Source organism: Misgurnus anguillicaudatus, chromosome 10, assembly GCF_027580225.2.
Source record: "Misgurnus anguillicaudatus chromosome 10, ASM2758022v2, whole genome shotgun sequence".
In the NCBI taxonomy this organism is placed as follows: domain Eukaryota; kingdom Metazoa; phylum Chordata; class Actinopteri; order Cypriniformes; family Cobitidae; genus Misgurnus; species Misgurnus anguillicaudatus.
Window position 1 is genome coordinate 28,831,462 of NC_073346.2, and position 25,629 is coordinate 28,857,090.

Below are 25,629 nucleotides of genomic sequence, written 5' to 3' on the forward strand. Positions count from 1 at the left end.
CTAATTGTTTTGAAATGTTAAATGTTTTGTGTTATGTATTACATTTTGTAACATATCACCGTGTATTGTAGGGTTACATGCATCAAGTTTACAGTACGTCATGCAATGTTAGTGTTTTAAATTCCAGCAGGTGGCAGTATATCTATTTACACCGTAAAATGTGCATTCTTGTTTTTGGACTATGCAGCTAGGTGTCCAAACATTTTTATATGTTATTTGCACTTCATCATTAGTCTGGGACATGATAGATATTCTTAGATGGGGAGGTGTCACTTTGGACAAGTCGAGGATTGAAATTTTAGTATAACAAAGTTGAGTAGCACATACTGAAGCCAAGAGTTTGATGAACACTTTACCCAGTCGGGGGTTGGGCTACTTCTGCTTCGTATTTTGCATGAGAAGCGTGAGAGTCCCTTACAAAAACTCATGGCATTAAACTGGACGCTGGAGTGAGCGAAGGGATATCCAGGAGGAAACTATGCACGATAGAAATGGAGATATTTGGGATATTTTCAAATGGTTCTCTAGGATTTGGCTTTTTATCAGCATCGAAACTATAGTGTTGGTATGCGGGCAAAAGGGTAAGGTTACACTCTTAATAGTATTTTTACCCATCTATCTATCTATCTATCTATCTATCTATCTATCTATCTATCTATCTATCTATCTATCTATCTATCTATCTATCTATCTATCTATCTATCTATCTATCTATCTATCTATCTATCTATCTATCTATCTTTTATACAATTCATATTGTTTCTACTAATTAATAGTGCAGCTATTACTATAATAACAATAATAGTTTATTATTATTATTATTATTATTATTGTTATTATTATAAATTATTAATATTATTACAATTGTTACTAATGTAAGCCTAAATATGAGTAATAGTTATATTATAGATTTATATAATATCTTTATATATATGAAAAATTGTGACCCAGTCTCAAGGAAACCAAGCTAAATTTAAAAGTCCGTCTGTCTGTCTGTCTTTCTTTCTTTCTTTCTTTCTTTCTTTCTATCTATCTATCTATCTATCTATCTATCTATCTATCTATCTATCTATCTATCTATCTATCTATCTATCTATCTATCTATCTATCTATCTTTGATACAATTTCAGATTATTAATAATATTTATTAGTACAGTTATTACTATAATAACAATAATAGTGTATTATTATTATTATTATTATTATTATTATTATTATGAACAATTTCAGATTATTAATAATATTTATATCTGTCTGTCTGTCTGTCTGTCTGTATTTTATACAATTTCAGATTATTACTAATATTTATTGGTACAGTTATTTCTATAAAACCAATAATAGTGTATTATTATTAAGTTGGCTTGTGAAAGCCAACTTATTGAAATGCTATTTAAACTTATTATTATTATTATTAAGTTGGCTTGTGAAAGCCAACTTATTGAAATGCTATTTAAACTTATTATTATTAGTGGTGCTTGCATTTATGCAAGGCATCACTATTACTATTGTAAAAATTATTATTATATTTTATTCTTACATCTGCACGTTTTTTCGGCACCTAACTCGTCCCGCACGGTTTGTCGTAGACTCATGAAAGAGGGCTCAAATCGACCGGCTTATTGAGGAGAGGTGTGCTATGACTTTTATAAGCGATCGGGTGCAGGATTTCCGAAAGGGGGGCGAAAAACCACCCGAAAAATCCCATTGACTTAACATTGCGCCCAACTTTGACGAGTCATAGCTCCGCTCGAGGATTTTGTAGAAACATGTGGGTTACAACATTTGAAGAGGGTGGTAGGCTCTGTAAGAACATACATCACATTGGGGTGTAAGTTGTACCCCTGGGGTGTAAGAGGCGCCCAAAAGTGCCCCAATGAAAAGTCAATGGGGGAAAATCCCATAGACTTAACATTGCAAAAACTTTGACGGGTCATAGGTACAAGCGAGATTTTTGTAGAAACATGTGGGTTAATACATTTGAAGAGGGTAGTAGGCTCTCTAAGAACATACATCACATTGGGGTGTAAGTTGTACCCCTGGGGTGTAAGAGGCACCCGAAATTTCCCATTCAAAGTCAATGGGCGAAAATCCCATAGACTTAACATTGCGAAAAACTTTGACGGGTCATAGGTCCGAGCGAGGATTTCGTAGAACCATGTGGGTCACAACATTTGAAGAGGGTGCTAGACTCTTTCAGGACGTCCCCCACAATGGGGTGTAAGTTCACCCTAGCAACAATTTTGGGCACCCTAGCAACCTATCCCATAGACTGCCATTATAAAATGCCCAGATGGATATCTTTGCACCACAGTGTCATAGAGACATGGGGGTGGGCTCATTTTACTCAGGCATCCAATCAGTCTCTCAGGATCCTTAAAGACTTACTAAGCCACGCCCCTAGCAACCACTTTTGAGCACCCTAGCAACATAAAATTCAAACAGTTATATCTCGGCATCAGAACATCGTAGAGACACGGGGGTTGGACCGTTTTACTTGTGACTAGGGGTGTAACAATTGGGCACATAATTGGCCACTCCCAAGCCACGCCCCTAGCAACCAAATTTGAGCACCCTAGCAACCGAATAAACTAAGCCTTATATCTCCGCATCAGAACATCGTAGAGACATGGGGGTTGGACCGTTTTACTTGTGACTAGGGGTGTAACAATTGGGCACATAATTGGCCACTCCCAAGCCACGCCCCTAGCAACCAAATTTGAGCACCCTAGCAACCGAATAAACTAAGCCTTATATCTCCGCATCAGAATATCGTAGAGACACGGGGGTTGGACCGTTTGACTCGTGACTTGGAGGGTAATCAGTAGTGGATGCCAATTTTTTCCCTAGCAACCAAATACAGTACCCTAGCAACAGAGTAAACAAAGCCTTATATCTCCGCATCAGAACATCGTAGAGACACGGGGGTTGGACCGTTTGACTCGTGACTCGGCGGGTAATCACTAGTGGATGCCATTTTTTTCCCTAGCAACCAAATACAGTACCCTAGCAACAGAGTAAACAAAGCCTTATATCTCCGCATCAGAACATCGTAGAGACACAGGGTTTGGAACGTTTGACTCGTGACTCGGAGGGTAATCAGTAGTGGATGCCAAATTTTTCCCTAGCAACCAAATACAGTTCCCTAGCAACAGAGTAAACAAAGCCTTATATCTTTGCATCAGAACATCGTAGAGACACGGGGGTTGGACCGTTTGACTCGTGACTCGGAGGGTAATCACTAGTGGATGCCATTTTTCCCCTAGCAACCAAGTACATTACCCTAGCAACAGAGTAAACAAAGCCTTATATCTCTGCATCAGAACATCGTAGAGACACGGGGGTGGGACCATTTGACTCGTGACTCGGAGGGTAATCACTAGTGGATGCCATTTTTTTCCCTAGCAACCAAATACAGTACCCTAGCAACAGAGTAAACAAAGCCTTATATCTCCGCATCAGAACATCGTAGAGACATGGGGGTTGGACCGTTTGACTCGTGACTCGGAGGGTAATCACTAGTGGATGCCATTTTTCCCCTAGCAACCAAGTACATTACCCTAGCAACAGAGTAAACAAAGCCTTATATCTCTGCATCAGAACATCGTAGAGACACGGGGGTTGGACCGTTTGACTCGTGCCTCGGAGGGTAATCACTAGTGGATGCCATTTTTTTCCCTAGCAACCAAATACAGTACCCTAGCAACAGAGTAAACAAAGCCTTATATCTCCGCATCAGAACATCGTAGAGACATGGGGGTTGGACCGTTTGACTTGTGACTCGGCGGGTAATCACTAGTGGATGCCAATTTTTTCCCTAGCAACCAAATACAGTACCCTAGCAACAGAGTAAACAAAGCCTTATATCTCCGCATCAGAACATTGTACAGACACGGGGGTTGGACCGTTTGACTCGTGACTCGGAGGGTAATCACTAGTGGATGGCAATTTTTTCCCTAGCAACCAAATTCAGTACCCTAGCAACCAGATAAACATAGCCTTATATCTCAGCATCAGAACATCGTAGAGACATGGGAGTTGGATCGTTTTACTTTTGGCTTGGAGTATAATCATATATGTTACCCAGAATTTTGCCACGGCAAGCACCACTCACATTTTCTTCAGGAAATGTACCTATCTAGTTATTATTATTATTCTTCTGATCCAAAATTTTCCAATTCTAACTCCTCCTAGAGCTTTAACTCTACATACTCCAAACTCAGGTCAGACCTTCAGTCTGATCTGACTCGAGTTGCTATATCTTTTCTAACTGATGGGACCTTCCGAATTCCTAAACGGGGCGCTCAAAGACCCCAAAATTCCCATTGACTTAACATGGAGACAAACTTTGACGGGTCATAGCTGCGAGTGAGAAACTTGTAGAAACTTGTGACTTACCACATCTAAGGAGTCTGACAGGCTGTGTAAGAACATACATCACAATGGGGTGTAAGCTGTACCCCTGGGGTGTAAGGGGCCCCCAAAATCTCCCATTGACTTATAATGGGGCAGGAAACATGCCCATATAAGGGAATAAAAGCGTCCCAAATGGAATATCTTCACTTTAGAGTGTCGTAGAGACATGGGGGTAGGCTCATTTTACTCAGTCATCCAATCAGTCTCTCAGGGTTGTCCCAGAGCTATTAAGCCACGCCCCTAGCAACAATTTTGGGTACCCTAGCAACATCTCCCATAGACTACCATTATATAAAGCCAAGATGGATATCTTTGCACCAGAGTGTCATAGAGACATGGGTGTGGGCTCATTTTACTCAGGCATCCAATCAGTCTCTTAGGATTCTTATTGAGGTATTAAGCCACACCCCTAGCAACCAAATATGAGCACCCTAGCAACATAATAAACAAAGCCTTATATCTCTGGATCTGAACATCATAGAGACATGGGGGTTGGGTCTTTGGGTCATGTTAGCTTAATGCTAGCTTCATGCTAAGTCATACTTGCTTCATGCTAGTTTCATGCTAGCTTTATGCTAATTTCATAATAAATCTTGCTAACTTCATGTTAAATCATGCTAGCTTCATGCTAGCAACATGGTAGCTTCATGCTAATTCATGTTAGCTTTATGTTAATTTCATGCTAATTCGTATTAACATCATGCTAGCTTCATGCTAGCTTCATGTTAATTCATGTTAGCATCATGCTAGCTTCATGCTAATTCATGTTAGCATCATGCTAGCTTCATGCTAATTCATGTTAACATCATGCTAGCTTCATGCTAATTCATGTTAACATCATGCTAGCTTCATGCTAATTCATGTTAACATCATGCTAGCTTCATGCTAATTCATGTTAGCATCATGCTAGCTTCATGCTAATTCATATTAGCATCATGCTATCTTTATGTTAATTCATGTTAGCATCATGTTAACATCATGCTAGCTTCATGCTAATTTGTATTAGCATCATGCTACCTTCATGCTAATTCGTATTAGCGTTATGCTAGCTTCATGCTAATTCGTTTTAGCATCATGGTAGCTTCATGTTAATTCATGTTAGCATCATGCTAGCTTCATGCTAATTCATGTTAGCATCATGCTAGCTTCATGCTAATTCATGTTAGCATCATGTTAACATCATTCTAGCTTCATGCTAATTCGTATTAGCAACATGGTAGCTTCATGCTAATTCATGTTAGCTTTATGCTAATTTCATGCTAATTCGTATTAACATCATGCTAGCTTCATGCTAATTCATGTTAGCATCATGCTAGCTTCATGTTAATTCATGTTAGCATCATGCTAACTTCATGCTAATTCATGTTAGCATCATGCTAGCTTCATGCTAATTCATGTTAACATCATGCTAGCTTCATGCTAATTCATGTTATCATCATGCTAGCTTTATGCTAATTCATGTTAACATCATGCTAGCTTCATGCTAATTCATGTTAGCATCATGCTAGCTTCATGCTAATTCATGTTAGCATCATGCTATCTTTATGTTAATTCATGTTAGCATCATGTTAACATCATGCTAGCTTCATGCTAATTCGTATTAGCATCATGCTAGCTTCATGCTAATTCGTATTGGCGTTATGCTGGCTTCATGCTAATTCGTGTTGGCATCATGCTAGCTTCATGCTAATTCATGTTGGCGTCATGCTGGCTTCATGCTAATTCATGTTAGCATCGTGTTAACATCATGCTAGCTTCATGCTAATTCGTGTTGGCACCATGCTGGCTTCATGCTAATTCGTATTAGCGTCATGCTAGCTTCATGCTAATTTGTATTAGCATCATGCTAGCTTCATGCTAATTCATGTTAGCATCATGCTAGCTTCATGCTAATTCATGTAAGCATCATGCTAGCTTCATGCTAATTCATGTTAGCATCATGGTAGCATCATGCTAATTCATGTTAGCCTCATGCTAATTCATGTTAGCCTCATGCTAATTCATGTTAGCATCATGCTAGCTTCATGCTAATTCATGTTAGCCTCATGCTAATTCTTGTTAGCATCATGCTAGCTTCATGCTAATTCATGTTAGCATCATGTTAACATCATGCTAGCTTCATGCTAATTCGTATTAGCACCATGCTAGCTTCATGCTAATTCGTATTAGCGTCATGCTAGCTTCATGCTAATTTGTATTAGCATCATGCTATCTTCATGCTAATTCATGGTAGCATCATGCTAGCTTCATGTTAATTCGTATTAGCACCATGTTAGCTTCATGCTAATTCGTATTAGCGTCATGCTAGCTTCATGCTAATTTGTATTAGCACCATGCTAGCTTCATGCTAATTCGTATTAGCGTCATGCTAGCTTCATACTAATTTGTATTAGCATCATGCTAGCTTCATGCTAATTCGTATTAGCACCATGTTAGCTTCATGCTAATTCGTATTAGCGTCATGCTAGCTTCATGCTAATTTGTATTAGCACCATGCTAGCTTCATGCTAATTCGTATTAGCGTCATGCTAGCTTCATACTAATTTGTATTAGCATCATGCTAGCTTCATGCTAATTCGTATTAGCACTATGTTAGCTTCATGCTAATTCGTATTAGCGTCATGCTAGCTTCATGCTAATTTGTATTAGCATCATGCTAGCATCATGCTAATTCATGTTAGCTTCATGCTAATTCATGTTAGCATCATGCTAATTCATGTTAGCATCATGCTAGCTTCATGATAATTCATGTTAACATCATGTTAGCTTCATGCTAATTCATGTTAGCTTCATGTTAACATAATGTTAGCTTCATGCTAATCATGTTAACATCATTCTAACTTCATGTTACATCTTGTTAGCTTCAAATCATGCTAGCTAAATTGTGCTAGCTTTATGCTAAATCATGCTAGCTTGATGTTAAATTATCATGCTAGCTTCATGCTAACTCATGCTAGCTTATGTTTGCTTCATGCTAAATCATGCTAGCTGTTTTAAACTTTCAGGCCAGGCTTTCTCAAGCCAACTTAAAGTTTGTCTTCAAACTTTTTCTATCTAGTTATTATGTTGGCTTGAGAAAGCCAACATACTGTTGTTGCACTTAAACTTATTATTATTATTCCCTCTTCTTTTCTTCTGAGACTAAAATTTCTAACTCTAACTCCTCCTAGAGCTTTTAAGCTACAGCCACCAAACTTTGCACAGACCTTCAGTCTGATCTGAGGAGGTGTGCTATATCTTTTCTAAGCGATCGGACTTACGGTTCTCCTAAACCGTCCGATCAAACATCCCAAAAAAGTCCCATAGACTTACATTCATAGAATGTTTAGGCTGAGTGTTTATTTTCAAATTCTAACTGTCAACTCTCATTCATACAAATACATTACATCATCTCTCAACCTCTCTCAGTCTATCTCTGTCTCACAAAACTCACTCAATAGCACAGACAAACACAACTACACACACACACAGACACAGAACCACACACAACTACACACAGACACACAACTACACAGACACACAATTACACACACACAGACACACAACTACACACACAAATACAATATTACACTTACAAACACATTATTACACACACAAACATACTCACACAAACACACAAATAAATTCCCCAAATGCCCTAACTGCCCCATCTGCCCCAAATGCCCCATCTGCCCAATTCTGCCCCAAATGTCCCATCTGCCCAATTCTGCCCCAAATGTCCCATCTGCCCCGTCTGACGCAACTGCCCAATTATGCCCCAACTGCCCTAAATGCCCCATCTGCCCTAAATGCCCCAACTACCCAATTCTGCCCCAAATGCCCCATTCTGCCCCAAATGCCTCATCTGCCCCCTTCTGCCCCAACTGCCCTAAATGCCCCAACTACCCTAAATGCCCCAACTGCCCTAAATGCCCCAACTGCCCTAAATGCCCCAACTACCCCAAATGCCCCAACTACCCCAAATGCCTCATCTGCCCCCTTCTGCCCCAACTGCCCTAAATGCCCCAACTACCCAATTCTGCCCCAAATGCCCCAACTACCCAATTCTGCCCCAAATGCCCCAACTGCCCCAAATGCCTCATCTGCCCCCACTGCCCTAAATGCCCCAACTGCCCTAAATGCCCCAACTGTCCTAAATGCCCCAACTGCCCTAAATGCCCCAACTACCCCAACTACCCAAATGCCGCAACTACCCCAAATGCCTCATCTGCCCCCTTCTGCCCTAAATGCCCCAACTGCCCTAAATGCCCCAACTGCCCTAAATGCCCCATCTGCCCTAAATGCCCCAACTGCCCTAAATGCCCCAACTACACAATTCTGCCCCAAATGCCCCAACTACCCCAAATGCCTCATCTGCCCCCAACTGCCCTAAATGCCCCAACTGCCCTAAATGCCCCAACTACCCAATTCTGCCCCAAATGCCCCAACTACCCCAAATGCCCCAAATGCCTCATCTGCCCCAACTGCCCTAAATGCCCCAACTGCCCTAAATGCCCCAACTGCCCTAAATGCCCCATCTGCCCTAAATGCCTCAACTACCCAATTCTGCCCAAACTACCCTAAATGCCCCATTCTGCCCCGTCTGCCCAATTCTGCCACAACTAACCCATTTGCCCCAACTAACTCAACTGCCCCAACTGCAGCTCCATCTATTACTTTCAGACTAGGCTTTCTCAAGCCAACATAAAGTTTGTTCACAAACTTTAACCTCATCTAGTTATTATTATTCTTCTGATCCAAAATTTTCCAATTCTAACTCCTCCTAGAGCTTTAACTCTACATACTCCAAACTCAGGTCAGACCTTCAGTCTGATCTGACTCGAGTTGCTATATCTTTTCTAACTGATGGGACCTTCCGAATTCCTAAACGGGGCGCTCAAAGACCCCAAAATTCACATTGACTTAACATTGAGACAAACTTTGACGGGTCATAGCTGCGAGTGAGAAACTTGTAGAAACTTGTGACTTACCACATCTAAGGAGTCTGACAGGCTGTGTAAGAACATACATCACAATGGGGTGTAAGCTGTACCCCTGGGGTGTAAGGGGCCCCCAAAATCTCCCATTGACTTATAATGGGACAGGAAACATGCCCATATAAGGGAATAAAAGCGTCCCAAATGGAATATCTTCACTTTAGAGTGTCGTAGAGACATGGGGGTAGGCTCATTTTACTCAGTCATCCAATCAGTCTCTCAGGGTTGTCACAGAGCTATTAAGCCACTCACCTAGCAACAATTTTTGGTACCCTAGCAACATCTCCCATAGACTACCATTATATAATGCCAAGATGGATATCTTTGCACCAGAGTGTCATAGAGACATGGGTGTGGGCTCATTTTACTCAGGCATCCAATCAGTCTCTTAGGATTCTTATTGATGTATTAAGCCACACCCCTAGCAACCAAATATGAGCACCCTAGCAACATAATAAACAAAGCCTTATATCTCTGGATCTGAACATCATAGAGACATGGGGGTTGGGTCTTTGGGTCATGTTAGCTTAATGCTAGCTTCATGCTAAGTCATACTTGCTTCATGCTAGTTTCATGCTAGCTTTATGCTAATTTCATAATAAATCTTGCTAACTTCATGTTAAATCATGCTAGCTTCATGCTAGTTCATGTTAGCAACATGGTAGCTTCATGCTAATTCATGTTAGCTTTATGTTAATTTCATGCTAATTCGTATTAACATCATGCTAGCTTCATGCTAGCTTCATGTTAATTCATGTTAGCATCATGCTAGCTTCATGCTAATTCATGTTAGCATCATGCTAGCTTCATGCTAATTCATGTTAACATCATGCTAGCTTCATGCTAATTCATGTTAGCATCATGCTAGCTTCATGCTAATTCATATCAGCATCATGCTATCTTTATGTTAATTCATGTTAGCATCATGTTAACATCATGCTAGCTTCATGCTAATTCGTATTAGCATCATGCTACCTTCATGCTAATTCGTATTAGCGTTATGCTAGCTTCATGCTAATTCGTATTAGCATCATGGTAGCTTCATGTTAATTCATGTTAGCATCATGCTAGCTTCATGCTAATTCATGTTAGCATCATGCTAGCTTCATGCTAATTCATGTTAGCATCATGTTAACATCATTCTAGCTTCATGCTAATTCGTATTAGCATCATGCTAGCTTCATGCTAATTCATGTTAGCATCATGCTAGCTTCATGCTAATTCATGTTAGCATCATGTTAACATCATGCTAGCTTCATGCTAATTCGTATTAGCGTCATGCTAGCTTCATGCTAATTCATATTAGCATCATGCTAGCTTCATGCTAATTCATGTTAGCATAATGCTAGCTTCATGCTAATTCATGTTAGCATCATGCTAGCTTCATGCTAATTCATGTTAGCCTCATGCTAGCTTCATGCTAATTCATGTTAGCATCATGGTAGCATCATGCTAATTCATGTTAGCCTCATGCTAATTCATGTTAGCCTCATGCTAATTCATGTTAGCATCATGTTAGCTTCATGCTAATTCATGTTAGCATCATGTTAACATCATGCTAGCTTCATGCTAATTCGTATTAGCACCATGCTAGCTTCATGCTAATTCGTATTAGCACCATGCTAGCTTCATGCTAATTCGTATTAGCGTCATGCTAGCTTCATGCTAATTTGTATTAGCACCATGCTAGCTTCATGCTAATTCGTATTAGCGTCATGCTAGCTTCATATTAATTTGTATTAGCATCATGTTAGCTTCATGCTAATTCGTATTAGCACCATGCTAGCTTCATGCTAATTCGTATTAGCGTCATGATAGCTTCATGCTAATTTGTATTAGCATCATGCTAGCTTCATGCTAATTCATGTTAGCATCATGCTAGCTTCATGTTAATTCATGTTATCATCATGCTAGCATCATGCTAATTCATGTTAGCTTCATGCTAATTAATGTTAGCATCATGCTAATTAATGTTAGCATCATGCTAATTTATGTTAGCATCATGCTAGCTTCATGATAATTCATGTTAACATCATGTTAGCTTCATGTTAATTCATGTTAGCTTCATGTTAACATAATGCTAGCTTCATGCTAATCATGCTAGCATCATTCTAACGTCATGTTACATCTTGTTAGCTTCATGTTAAATCATGCTAGCTAAATTGTGCTAGCTTTATGCTAAATCATGCTAGCTTGATGTTAAATTATCATGTTAGCTTCATGTTAAACCATGCTAGCTTCATGCTAACTCATGCTAGCTTATGTTTGCTTCATGCTAAATCAAGCTAGCTGTTTTAAACTTTCAGGCCAGGCTTTCTCAAGCCAACTTAAAGTTTGTCTTCAAACTTTACTATCTAGTTATTATTATTATTCCGATCCAAAATTTTCTGACTCTAACTCCTCCTAGAGCTTTAACTCTACATACTCCAAACTCAGGTCAGACCTTCAGTCTTATCTGACTTGAGTTGCTATATCTTTTCTAAGGGATCAGACTTACGGAATTCCTAAAAATTGGGATCAAACTTCCCAAAATTCCCATTGACTTAACATTGCAACAAACTTTGAAAGGTCATAACTCTGAGTCTCGATTTCGTAGAAACGTGTGCACTTCCACATTTGAAAAAGCTGGCAGGCTGTGTCAGAACATACCTCACAATGGGGTGTAAGCTGTACCCCTGGGGTGTAAGAGGCCCCCAAAATTTCCCATTGACTTATAATGGGGCAGGAAACATGCCCATATAAGGGAATAAAAGCGTCCCAGATGGAATATCTTCACTTTAGAGTGTCGTGGAGACATGGGGGTGGGCTCATTTTACTCAGTCATCAAATCAGTCTCTTAGGATCGTCCCAGAGCTATTAAGCCACGCCCCTAGCAACAATTTTGGGTACCCTAGCAACATCTCTCATAGACTACCATTATAAAAAGCCCAGATGGATATCTTTGCACCAGAGTGTCATAGAGACATAGGTGTGGGCTTATTTTACTCAGGCATCCAATCAGTCTCTGAAGATTCTTATCGAGGTATTAAGCCACGCCCCTAGCAACCAAATATGAGCACCCTAGCAACATAATAAACAAAGCCTTATATCTCTGGATATGAACATCATAGAGACATGGGGGTTGGGTCTTTGGGTCATGTTAGCTTCATGCCAAGTCATGCTAGCTTCATGCTAGTTTCATGCTAGCTTTATGCTAATTTTATAATAAATCTTGCTAACTTCATGTTAAATCATGCTAGCTTCATGCTAATTCATGTTAGCATCATGCTAGCTTCATGCTAATCAATGTTAGCATCATGCTAGCTTCATGCTAATTCATGTTAGAATCATGCTAGCTTCATGCTAATTCGTGTTAGCATCATGCTAGCTTCATGCTAATTCATGTTAGCATCATGCTAACTTCATGCTAATTCGTGTTAGCATCATGCTAGCTTCATGCTAATTCGTATTAGCGTCATGCTAGCTTCATGCTAATTCGTATTAGCATCATGCTAGCTTCATGCTAATTCGTATTAGCATCATGCTAGCTTCATGCTAATTCGTATTAGCATCATGCTAGCTTCATGCTAATTCATATTAACATCATGCTAACATCATGCTAAATCATGTTAGCATCATGTTAGCTTCATGCTAATTCATGTTAGCATCATGTTAGCTTCATGCTAATTTATGTTAGCATCATGCTAGCTTCATGCTAATTCATGTTAGCATCATGCTAGCTTCATGCTAATTCATGTTAGCATCATGCTAGCTTCATGCTAATTCATGTTAGCATCATGTTAGCTTCATGCTAATTCATGTTAGCTTCATGTTAACATCATGTTAGCTTCATGCTAATTCGTATTAGCATCATGCTAGCTTCATGCTAATTCATGTTAGCATCATGCTAGCTTCATGCCAATTCATGTTAGCATCATGCTAGCTTCATGCCAATTCATGTTAGCTTCATGCTAATTCATGTTAGCATCATGCTAGCTTCATGCTAATTCATGTTAACATCATGCTAGCTTCATGCTAATTCGTATTAGCATCATGCTAGCTTCATGCTAATTCGTATTAGCATCATGCTAGCTTCATGCTAATTCGTATTAGCATCATGCTAGCTTCATGCTAATTCATGTTAGCATCATGTTAGCTTCATGCTAATTCATGTTAGCTTCATGTTAACATCATGTTAGCTTCATGCTAATTCGTATTAGCATCATGCTAGCTTCATGCTAATTCATGTTAGCATCATGCTAGCTTCATGCCAATTCATGTTAGCATCATGCTAGCTTCATGCCAATTCATGTTAGCTTCATGCTAATTCATGTTAGCATCATGCTAGCTTCATGCTAATTCATGTTAACATCATGCTAGCTTCATGCTAATTCGTATTAGCATCATGCTAGCTTCATGCTAATTCGTATTAGCATCATGCTAGCTTCATGCTAATTCGTATTAGCATCATGCTAGCTTCATGCTAATTCATATTAGCATCATGCTAGCTTCATGCTAATTCATATTAGCATCATGCTAGCTTCATGCTAATTCGTATTAGCATCATGTTAGCATCATGCTAATTCATGTTAGCATCATGCTAGCTTCATGCTAATTCATGTTAGCATCATGTTAGCTTCATGCTAATTCATGTTAGCTTCATGTTAAAATCATGTTAGCTTCATGCTAATTCGTATTAGCATCATGTTAGCTTCATGCTAATTCATGTTAGCATCATGCTAGCTTCATGCTAATTCGTGTTAGCATCATGTTAGCTTCATGTTAATTCATGTTAGCATCATGCTAACTTCATGCTAATTCATGTAAGCATCATTCTATCTTCATGCTAATTCATGTTAACATCATTGTAACTTCATGCTAATTCATGTTAGCATCATGCTAACTTCATGCTAATTCATGTTAGCTTCATGTTAATCATGTTAACATCATGCTAGCTTCATGCTAATCATGCTAGCATCATGCTAACTTCATGCAAGCATCATGCTAACTTCATGCAAGCATCATGCTAACTTCATGCTAATATCATGCTATCTTCTTGCTAATCATGCTAACATCATGTTAGCTTTATGTTAATCATGTTAACATCATGCTAGCTTCATGCTAATAATGCTAGCATCATGCTAATCATGCTAACATCATGCTAACTTCATGTTACATCTTGTTAGCTTCATGTTAAATCATGCTAGCTAAATTGTGCTAGCTTTTTGCTAAATCATGCTAGCTTGATGTTAAATTATCATGCTAGCTTCATGTTAAATCATGCTAACTTAATGTAAAATCATGCTAGCTTCATGCTAAATCATGCTACCTTATGTTTGCTTCATAAACTTTCAGGCCAGGCTTTCTCAAGCCAACTTAAAGTTTGTCTTCAAACTTTACTATCTAGTTATTATTGAAATGGACATATTTGGGATTTTTTCACATTTTTACTAGACTTTCAGACTGCAGAAAGTACAAATATAAGCACTCCTTTGTTCCTCTGTCAATATCCCTGTTAAATCAAAGCAGGATGGCAAAGAAGTGATGCTTTCCCACTCACCTTCACTTTTATTATTTTTAATATTATTATTATTATTATCATGCTTATGGGTATTTCGCACCACTCTGGTAGGGCATATATGTATATTTTTAATGATGTCTATATGTTTTAGCATTGATTTTTGTTGTTGTGTTATGTGGTAATTGCTGGTGCTTGTACTGCGAGACAAATTTCCGTGTTCATGGACAATAAAGTGTTATCTATCTATCTATCTATCTATCTATCTATCTATCTATCTATCTATCTATCTATCTATCTATCTATCTACTATCTATCTATCTATCTATCTATCTATCTATCTATCTATCTATCAACTATAATAACAATAATAGTTTATTATTATTAATTTTATTGTAGGCCTTAATATGAATATTATTTATATAATAGATATCTTTTTAAATATAAAAAATTGCGGTGCCCCTATATCAAGAAAACCCAGCTAATTTAAAAATCACACTTTGATGCTCCTAATCTTAAACATTAGGTTGATTTCACAGACAGCGTGACATATTGTTATTACTAATCTCCCACATTTTAAAATAATAATAAAGTAATAAATGCTATGAAGTGACATAAATTAGAGGATTTTGATGTAAATGGAAGTAATACATTGTAAAAGCCTAGATTACCATTCACTGCATTATGGACATGTTTTCATCACATTTATGAGGTATCCAACTATGTTGCACTTGTTGCTTTTTCTTGGCTCTGCAATCTCACCCATAAACAGTGTGTATAACACTGAATCTCCAGATCACTGAACTTAAAGACGTCCACATGTCTTGCCTGTGTTTAAAAGTTTGAGGGTCTCTTTCTTCATCGGGGAAGCAGGAATGTATTTGTTTATGGTATCTGTAAATATGTTTGGGGTCAGCATGATTCACAGTCAGATTCACAGACTATGAGGACAGCTACCGAAGAATAATTTCCAGTCATTTGTCCTCCCCCAGATCTCCACACAAACTATAGTGTGATCTTGCTCTTTTACTCTGAGTCAGAGAAGAAGCTGACTGATTTTTGGGTTATTATATCAGAGTGAAAGCTGCATGTTATTGTATGCAGTGTTATATGGCTTTATAATACAAAGAGAGGAATTGGCATTATACAAAGAGCAGGAAAAAACAACTTGTCATCAAATATTTTCAAACTTACAGATGTGGTATGATTGATATTGACGAATTGTAAAGTGACAATTCAACCGGCCGTACATCCTGTCTACCGTGCGCAGAGGCCTGCAGGGACGTGCCTGCAAATCCCCTGACGAGAAAATAAAATTACATGTTGTTTCATAGTGTAGTGCTGGTGATGGACTGGTATCTATGGGTTCCAGTCAGAGCTCTGATAGTAACCCAGATGTAAGGAATGTTATATTCTGTGTCAGCTGAGCTCTAATTATCCCCAGACATTTGCATCCTCGAGGGCTACATTTTTTAAAAAACAGCTTTGAACTGAACATGCAGACAACTCGAAGTTAAACGAAGTGTAACATCTAAAGATTGCCCTTAGGTTAAGCTTCAAGAGATGTTAATTGTGAACTTTGTGGGGTTAACCATGGTCTTGTAATAAGAGGGACAAAGAATGAGCTCTATAGGGAGTCCAATATATTTTCCCCTTGGCAGTTTCAGGAACTGTGAGTATTACAGGAAGTTTGTGACCTTGTTGTTCCTCTTTTCTGGGGAAGTAGGCTAGCCTACACATACAACAAAACAGAACTAAACATAAAGACATGACAGGTAATTTATGTATGCAACCCACCCAATATCATATTATAAAATATAAAATTACATACCTATAGTCCCGTAAATTTGTGACTCTTTTCCGTGACTGTATCACATATTTGTTTATGTGTCATTAGCCTCTTTCACACAGTAATTCTGGTAAATTACCATGAATTTACCAGAATGGATTTACCAGTAAATACAAAAATGTGCTGTTCACACATGCAGTGACGTTCCGTCTTTTTACCAGTTAGACATCATTCACACATCAGTATCAAAATACCGGTAAACTCGGAGAGAAAGCGGAAGTTACCTGTGGCGCGCGGCCGGCGAGCTCCGTCCGTGTCGTATTTGTAAACGGCGGGTTATGACTTAATATCCACGGTCCGTATTTTGTTGTTTTCACATCTGTGGCAAGCGGTCGCGAAGTTGCTCGTGACCAAACAACATTGCGTTAGGCGGCGTCAAACGGAACCTGCGCGTTTGCACATTAGGCTTCACAGATGGTGTGCTAAGGACGTCGGCAATTTGGCAATTAGATGGTAAGATGTTTTAAACAACTTTGGTGAAGAAATGTGGATGTTAACTAGCCTGGGTGCCAGCCCATCTTAGCCCCGCCCACAAGATTTTGTAAACGGGAAGATGGGTCTGGGGTTTCTCCGTTGAGGAGCTACTATTTTAGAACAAATGCTGGTCGAACCAATCAAATTGTCAGGGCGGGCTTTATACGATGATGGACAGATAATCAACAGTAACGTAATGAACCACGTCACCAAAGAGCGCGTGTGTTGAATGGCTGCCGCTGTAGAGTTCAGATGTTTGGATTCTGACATTGAGTCTGTTCTAAAATATATCGACAGAGCATTGATTTTAAAAGAGGAACAGAGAAACGCGAGCAGGGCATTTGTTGATGTCCTATTCGGCAAAAGTTGGTCGCAAATGAAAAGGCTAACGTTATCACGGCGATGCAACTCAGCGTGCACGACGAGATGGATATAATTAGCGGTCGTTGCCAGCTTCTTTTCGGAAGCCCGGAATCGTGGTTGCTGTAAGTGGAGGGACATGTTAGGCTCCAATATTTTCAAGCAAACGTAATGGGTATCGTCGTGGATGAAGTTCACCTAACGTACAAATGGTAAGAGATAGTCTTACTCTATGACTTAGTAAATACTTCATGTTGTGATATAAACGAAATTTTGTAAACATAATAGGTGTTGATGTACATTCGCTAACTCAGTATAATCACAATGTTGTGTCATAGCGAAATAACTAGCAGTTCGGTCAGGCTGCAAAGACGTAATTTCAACATACGTTACACACTCGGTTGCTCTGATTGGTCGTATGTCTATCCAATTGAGTGCAGAGGCATTTTTCGGTTGAGACACGCCTCATAATTATAGCTCAATGGAGCCGTATCAGACTCAAATTCTGACTAGAATTGAGTATGGCAACGTCAGGCTAGATGTTAACTTCAGGTGTGCTCGACTTTTAAGCAACATGTGTGTGGAAACGTCCGTAAACAGTCTGGGGGAAACCGCGTCACCTGTATAAAAAACTTTCTGATTGGCCCGCCCGATCTGTCAGCGCGGTCTGACGTCATCTAAATGCCGGTAATGCTAAATTTTTCGTTCACACACAGCGCTTACCGGCAAATTACCGTTAATCTTACAACCTGTCTTACTGGTAAATTGGGAGCACTGATTTACCGGAAAGGTTCTGTTCACACATGACATGTTAACTGCAATTTACCAGTAAATTACCAGTAAAGACTGTATGTGTGAAAGGGACTATTGTCACGTATTGGTTACTTAACAGTTTTGTCCTATTTTCTTACCATTGTCGCTTCGGTTTAGGGTTAGATTTACATAAAATGACATCCTTACCAGTGGCGGCTCGTGACTGCTCTTCCGAGGATGCGCTAATTCAAATAAGTGTTCGGATTGGCACGTGTGTGGTTCCCTTTTGCAAAATATGTGACATGCGTGTGGAGAGATCCTGTGTGCATCACGTGTTTTGTCAAAATGGGTGCCTGCTGGAGACGCGTCAAAACCGTTTATGATAAAAGAGACGCTCACGTTCCCTAAATACACGCAAGACACTCCCTTAACAGTAAACTCTGATTACGCATGAGATTGTGCGAGTATCTGGCACACGCGGGCGTCTCCTTTCAAGTTCAAGGCAGCAGGCACTTATTTTGGCATGACACGTGATGCACACACGATCTCTTAAAGCGCAGAACACATATTTTGAAATGACGAACCACACACATGACAAGCTACATACATGTTGTGACGAACTACGCATCGTATGCTTCAAAAAAAGAAGCCACCAGCCGCCACTGATCCTTACCCAAACCCAACTCTAACACTAACGGCAGGCGACAATGATTTAAAAATCAGAAAATTAAAAAAATAAATCAGACAAAATAGTATAAACCAATACTTACGCAAACGCCAGATCTAACCTTAAGCCGAAGCGACAATGTTGAGAAAATAGAACAAAACTGTTGAGTAATTTTGTGATAGAGGGTTGATGTATGTGACCCAGTTTGTAAAAACTAAACTAAAGTTATTTTTGTACCCTATAAGCAAGAAACTACCTCCTAAGCAAACCTTCAGAAGATAAAATCACTCTGAACCAAATTAAACTCAGCTGTTTGACCACACTGAGTCACAGAAGGATTGAGTTAAGGGCAGTTAGTGACCCGACCACAAATCATGTTTGTTTTCCTCAGAGCTTTGGTAGATTTGGAGATAAAATGTGACAAAAACGAAAAGACGTAGGCCATAGATGCTTATTGCAATTTTAACCCCAAATGACTAAGAGTTGACTGAGACAGTAGGTATGAGAGACCATCTGAGAACTCTGAGAACCGCTCTGGTTTGTCACATATCTGTACCATAAATGGAACGAACATCTTGGTTTTAACAGATTTCCAGTAAATGTATTCAACGTGTATCACCTACAACACAGGCTTGCCATCAACCAGCCCTACCGCAATCATGGCATTAAATGCACCGGTTCTTGAAAGCTCCTGGGAGAGCATCTATTTAATAATTTATGAAAAATTGCTTATTAAAGGGGACATATCATGAAAATCTGACTTTTTCCATGTTTAAGTGCTATATTTGGGTCTCCAGTACATTTGGAGGTGAGATGGCAGTGGCTCAGTGGTTCATGTAGGTTGTCTACAAACAGGAAGGTTGGTGGTTCAATCCCCGCCTCCGCTGGACCAAGTGTCGAGGTGTCCTTGCACAAGACACCCAACCCCAATTGCTCCCGACGAGCTGGATGGCGCCTTGCATGGCTGACACCGCCGTTGGTGTATGACTGTGTGCGTGAATGGGTGAATGTGAGGCAAAAATTGTTAAGCGCTTTGGATGGCCATATATCTGTTAAAAGCGCTATATAATGCCGTCCATTTACCAACCTAGAAAATGTGAAAAAGATCAACCCAGTAACTTAGTTTTGGTAAATCATTTTCTGAAAAAATAGGTAATTGAAATTTGGCTCCCCTTGTGATGTCATAAGAGGATAATACTGCCCCTTAATCTGCACTATCCAACCACGGCACTGCCATTTAGTGCAGAGATCAGCTTATTTGCATTTAAAAGGACACACCCAACAAATTACAGATTTTTGCTCACACCTACAAAGTGGCAATTTTAACGTGTTATATAATAAATGATGACCTATGGGTTATTTTTGAGCTTAAACCTTATATACGTACTGTGGGGACACCAAAAATGTATGTGACATCTTCAAAAAGTGTCCCCTTTAACACCTTTCATTCTGTTATTTTCTTAGCTTTATCTGCATCATTTCATATAAATATTAAGTAATTTGCTCAATACCTACCCATTTAATACGCAACCAACAGAGACCAGCCAATGTCCTCCATTCTCACATCAACACACTAATCCTATTTCAATTGTATAGGCTAGAAAATACAAAAAAAAGTCTGCATTTGATAAATAATGAGATTAGAAGCATCAAAGTTTGATTTCGATCATTTATTTCACTTTAATTTCAGTCTATAATAAACATATCAAGGTAATATTTTCAGACAGTGTCATTTACGTTACGTAGGTCGTAGGATGAGGTTTTCACAGGCAGGGTCCTATATGGAAGATAAAATATGTTATATGTTTGTATAAGTTATGTACAAACATTAACAGATTTTAATTTTTCAAATTCTTTCATTCACACCAATATCAGTGTCATCTTTCCTCTCTTATCTTCCTATAGGAAATGGGTGTGGTCACACAGTCCTCAGTCCCACCAGTGGCACGCTGGCTTCAAGGAACTTCCCAGGAACTTATCCTAACCACACCCAGTGTGAGTGGAACCTAAGGGTCCCCGAAGGCCAGACACTGCTTTTCACTTTTGGGGACTTTGACTTGGAGAGGAGCCAAGACTGTATAGCTGGCTCGCTTACCATCACAGACAGAAGTGGATCCGCTAGAGTGGGTATGACCACTTTAACCTTTACATTTAGGTATTTAGCAGAGGCTTTTATCAAGAGCGACTTACAAAAGGAAGCAATTAATCATAGGGAAGAAATAAAATGAAGGGTGCTCAAATTCAAAGTCACAAAGTTTAGCATCCTTTAGAAGACACAACCTGTTTAAAGAGAGTTTTTCTTCAATTGGCAGAGCTTTCAAGGGTTTCTGTTAAGCATTTGTGGAAAAAACTGTAGATGTTTTTTTAATGCTTTTTTAGATAGGGTATGACCAAATGGAGTCTATGTGTGAGAATCAGAATGGTTTGCACAGACATGCTGGTTGGGGCGTCACAAATGATTTCTGATTAATATTATATCGGTCATGCATGCAAAGGTTTCTTTATTTGTATTGTCTCCAAAACTTCACCAATATATCATACAAAATTGGTTGTCATCTTTGTATCATACAAAAGATTAGCCTGACGTTGTCATACTCAATTCTAGTCAGAATTTGAGTCTGATACCGCTCCATTGAGCTATAATTATGAGGTGTGTCTCAACCGAAAAATGGCTCTGCACTCAATTGGATAGACCTACGACCAATCAGAGTAACTGAGTGTGTGACGTATGTTGAATAGGGCTGTGTATCGCCAACAATTCCCCGATACGATACGTATCCCGATACAAGGGTCCCGATACGTTGTGCATCACGATACAAGACTATTTTGAATTACATTTTTTGTTCAGACTTTTGTAACATAATTATTATTATTATCTGTTTATTGTACATTGAATAAGCAGTGTTGTAACAGTTGTGTTTTTGCCATTCATTTATTAGCTTTTGGGGTAACATAGAAATGCTTAAAATCCCAGAGTTAGTACTTATGTTTTTTAAAGCAGTTTTACAAAGGTAGTGCCTTACTCTAGGCATTATATTTGTCTCTCATTTAATTATTTTATATCTTTGAACATATCTATAAACATCCAGTCAGAGTTAATACTATTTAGTAGAAATCAGATTATTAATGTGACAGCTATAGTTTGAAGTAGCTCTGTATCTCTAGAGTCTAGACATACACTTTTCAAATGCAAATCTTTGTTCTTCTCAAATGGGTTAGTACTGTTTTATAAGAGAGTGGCTAATAAAGCCCTTTGCTGTAGTATAGGCTAAGATATCTGCGCTTTCATACTGAACTCATTGATTTTAAATATGCGCTCGAGCGAGAAAGAGAGAGAGCGTGAGTACGCGGCTCGCTATGCAGACACGTGTGCCAGCGAGACAGACACGCAAAGTGAAACTATACCCCGCTACCTTAACTCTACGTACTCCACGGGACACATGCGTCCTTTCCATATGGATCAACAGCGTTTCGTCACGTTACTTTCAAAAGTGCATCCAAATCGATACGGAAGGTGCTGTATCGATGCGCGCATCGTCATGCGTCCATGACGATGTATCGTCGTATCGATATTTTGAACACAGCACTAATGTTGAAATTACGTCTTTGCAGCCTGACCGAACTGCTAGTTATTTTGCTACAATGACACTAACATTGTGATTATACTAAGTCTGAGTTAGCGAATGTACATCAACACCTACTATGTTTACAACATTTCGTTTATATCACAACATGAAGTATTTACTAAGTCATACAGTAAGACTATCTCTTACCATTTGTACGTTAGGGGAACTTCATCCACGACGATACCCATTACGTTGGCTTGAAAATATTGGAGCCTAGCATGTCCCTCCACTTATTCAGCAACCACGATTCCGGGCTTCCGAAAAGAAGCTGGCAATGACCGCTAATTATATCCATCTCTTCATGCACGCTGAGTTGCATTGCCGTGATAACATTACCCATTTCAGTTGCGACCAACTTTTGACGAATCCCGTAGGAAGGATGGCAAAACATCAACAAATGCCCTGCTCGCGTTTCTCTGTTCCTCTTTTAAAATCAATGCTATGTCGATATCTTTTAGAACAGACTCAATGTCAGAATCCACACATCTGAACTCTACAGCGGCAGCCATTTCGTTGTACACAGATTCAACACACGCGCTCTTTGGTGACGTGGTTCATTACGTTACTGTTGATCATCTGTCCATCATCGTATAAAGCCCGCGCTGACAATTTGATTGGTTCGACCAGCTTTGGGTCTAGCATAGTAGCTCCTCAACTCAGAAACCCCAGACCGATCTTCCCGTTCTCAAAATCTTGTGGGCGGGGCTAAGATCGGCTGGCACCCAGGCTAACAAAAGATTCTAAAACATTAAAAACTTTACAGTTTTTACCATTTTCAAACTGTACAATAACTGTACAATATTGCTTATTTAGAGAAATGCCAGGAACTTTTCAGTGCACTACACTGTGTCATGTGACTGCATGACTGCAGCTTGATTTCTGCATTCCACTCTGCTGTAGCATGGCGAATTCATGACTGGCACTTGTATGGTCAAAAACTCTGTGAGTGCCAACACACACAGCACAAGGGCAATGCACCATAGCATAATTATGCAGTGCTCCTGAGAGTGCATAGGAAGGTGTGGACCTTTTATGGTAGTGTGCTAGCAGGGTTGTGCGTTAATTCAAGCATGCACTGATACTGCTGCGTTTGTTTGTTTTGTGTGATTGTCTGTTTGTTGGACTTTTTGGTTCTCCAAAGAGCCTTTTAAGTCAAAGGTTTTTAAAAGAACAATTTCTTTCTTAATTTTGTATCGTCTGGAAAACCCTTTTCCATCACAAAGAACCTTTTGTGCAACAAAAAGGTTGCGTGGATGTTAAAGTTGAAGAGTGTAAGATACCTAATTTTGGCCAAATTGGACAGCAATGAATGCATTCTTCACAGATATGGTAATCTAAGAACTACTGCAGTAAAACATGGCAAGTATGAAATCTACACTGTAAAAAATTGAGGGTTTTACTGAAAGTTTACTGAAGTTTTTTTTCCTCGTTTTCCAGCTCCACTGGAGTTAAACATTAGATTTTTACCATTTTGGAATCCATTTAGCTGATCTCCTGGTCTGGCGCTACCACTTTTAGCATAACTTAGCATAATCCATTGAATCTGATTAGACCATTAGCATCGCATTTAAAAATAACCAAAGAGTTTCAATATTTTTCCTATTTAAACCTTGACTCTTCTGTAGTTAAATTGGGTACTAAGACCGACAGAAAATTTAAAGTTGTGATTTTCTAAGCAGATATGGCTAGGAACTATACTCTCATTCATTATAATCAAGGACTCCGCTGCCGCAACATGGCCGCAGGAGGCGCAATGATATTACGCAGTGCCCGAAAATAGTCCCCTGCTATTGAAAGTTACTAAGGTGACTATTTCCGGCTGCTGCGCAATATTATTGCGCCTCCTGCAGCCATGTTCAATGGATTGTGCTAAGCTATGCTAAAAGTGGTCCCGCCAGACTCTGAGATCGGCTGAATGGATTCCAAAACTGTAAAAATCTAATATTTAACTCTAGGGGAGCTGGAAAATGAGAATATTTTCAAAAAAAGTGGAGTGTCCCTTTAATTAAACAATATCAACGGTAACATTAAACACCCTTATGTACAGTGGCGGCCGGTGAGTTCTTTTTTCAAGGGCCCACGATGCAAAGCTTGTCATAATTTTTGGCCCGTTATGTGTGTGGCTCGTCATGTGAAAATACGTGCCTGCTACAGACGCTTCGAAGGGGTTTATGATAAAAGAAACGCTCAAGTTTGCCAGATACTCGCTTTATCTCATGTGTAATCAGAGTTTAGTGTTAAGTTAGTGTCTATTTTGTGAACGTGCGCGTCTCTTTTATCACATCTGCAGCAGGCATGTGTTTTGACATGAGTCATGAAGCACATAGGTTGACATATTTTGACATGACGAGCCACACACATGACACTCCGAACATATATTTTGAATTTGCGTCACTCTTAAGAGAAGTCACCAGCAGCCACTACTCATGTTTGTAACTGGTAAAAAATATTAGAGAAAACAATTATTAAAATTAAATATCATCAAATTTGTTTCAAAAAATGTTTAAATTTTACGGTGTTTACGATGTTTTACTTATTAATTACGTATTATTTAATTTACAGAAACCATAATTTTGTTGTAGTTCTAAACGTAGGTTCCGGAGGAGCCTAAACATCCAGGCCTGTCAATCATCTTTATGGGCGTATATAAGGAAGCCTTCAGGCCTTGGGGTCCAGCTGCAATTTTTCCGGCATCCCTCCTCCTCCCCATCTCCTCCTTCATTGCTCTCTTTCTTCCTCTGTGCAGTTCTGTTGCAGGGTGTTGTTTACCATTAATCATTAAGATTTAAATCCGAACTATTGAAACAGTATTTTTACCGTAAAAGTACATGTATAATCCAGTTGAATATTAGAGATTTTTACCATAAAACATATGGTAATTGGCACCTGTTACTTTCAAAAGACTTACATTTTACTTTATTTTACCGTAAAATTTAATTTAACCCTTTGTTCACGAGTTTGCATTAACATGTAATCAATAGGGAATGAGATTAAGCGTATTTGGCGTGCTGTCC

General features: G+C 39.2%; 1 protein-coding gene across 1 annotated transcript in view; it reads left to right on the plus strand.

Annotated features, from left to right (window-relative positions):
* The first annotated feature begins 258 nt into the window (after positions 1-258).
* The window catches only part of LOC129448327 (discoidin, CUB and LCCL domain-containing protein 1), a 45,995-nt gene continuing 20,624 nt past the window's right edge, over positions 259-25,629 (plus strand). The window contains exons 1-2 of the mRNA XM_055210642.2: positions 259-581; positions 20,895-21,116. Of these exons, the coding sequence (XP_055066617.2) occupies positions 479-581; positions 20,895-21,116 (325 nt within the window). The 5' untranslated portion in view covers positions 259-478. The remainder of the gene's footprint in view (positions 582-20,894; positions 21,117-25,629) is intronic.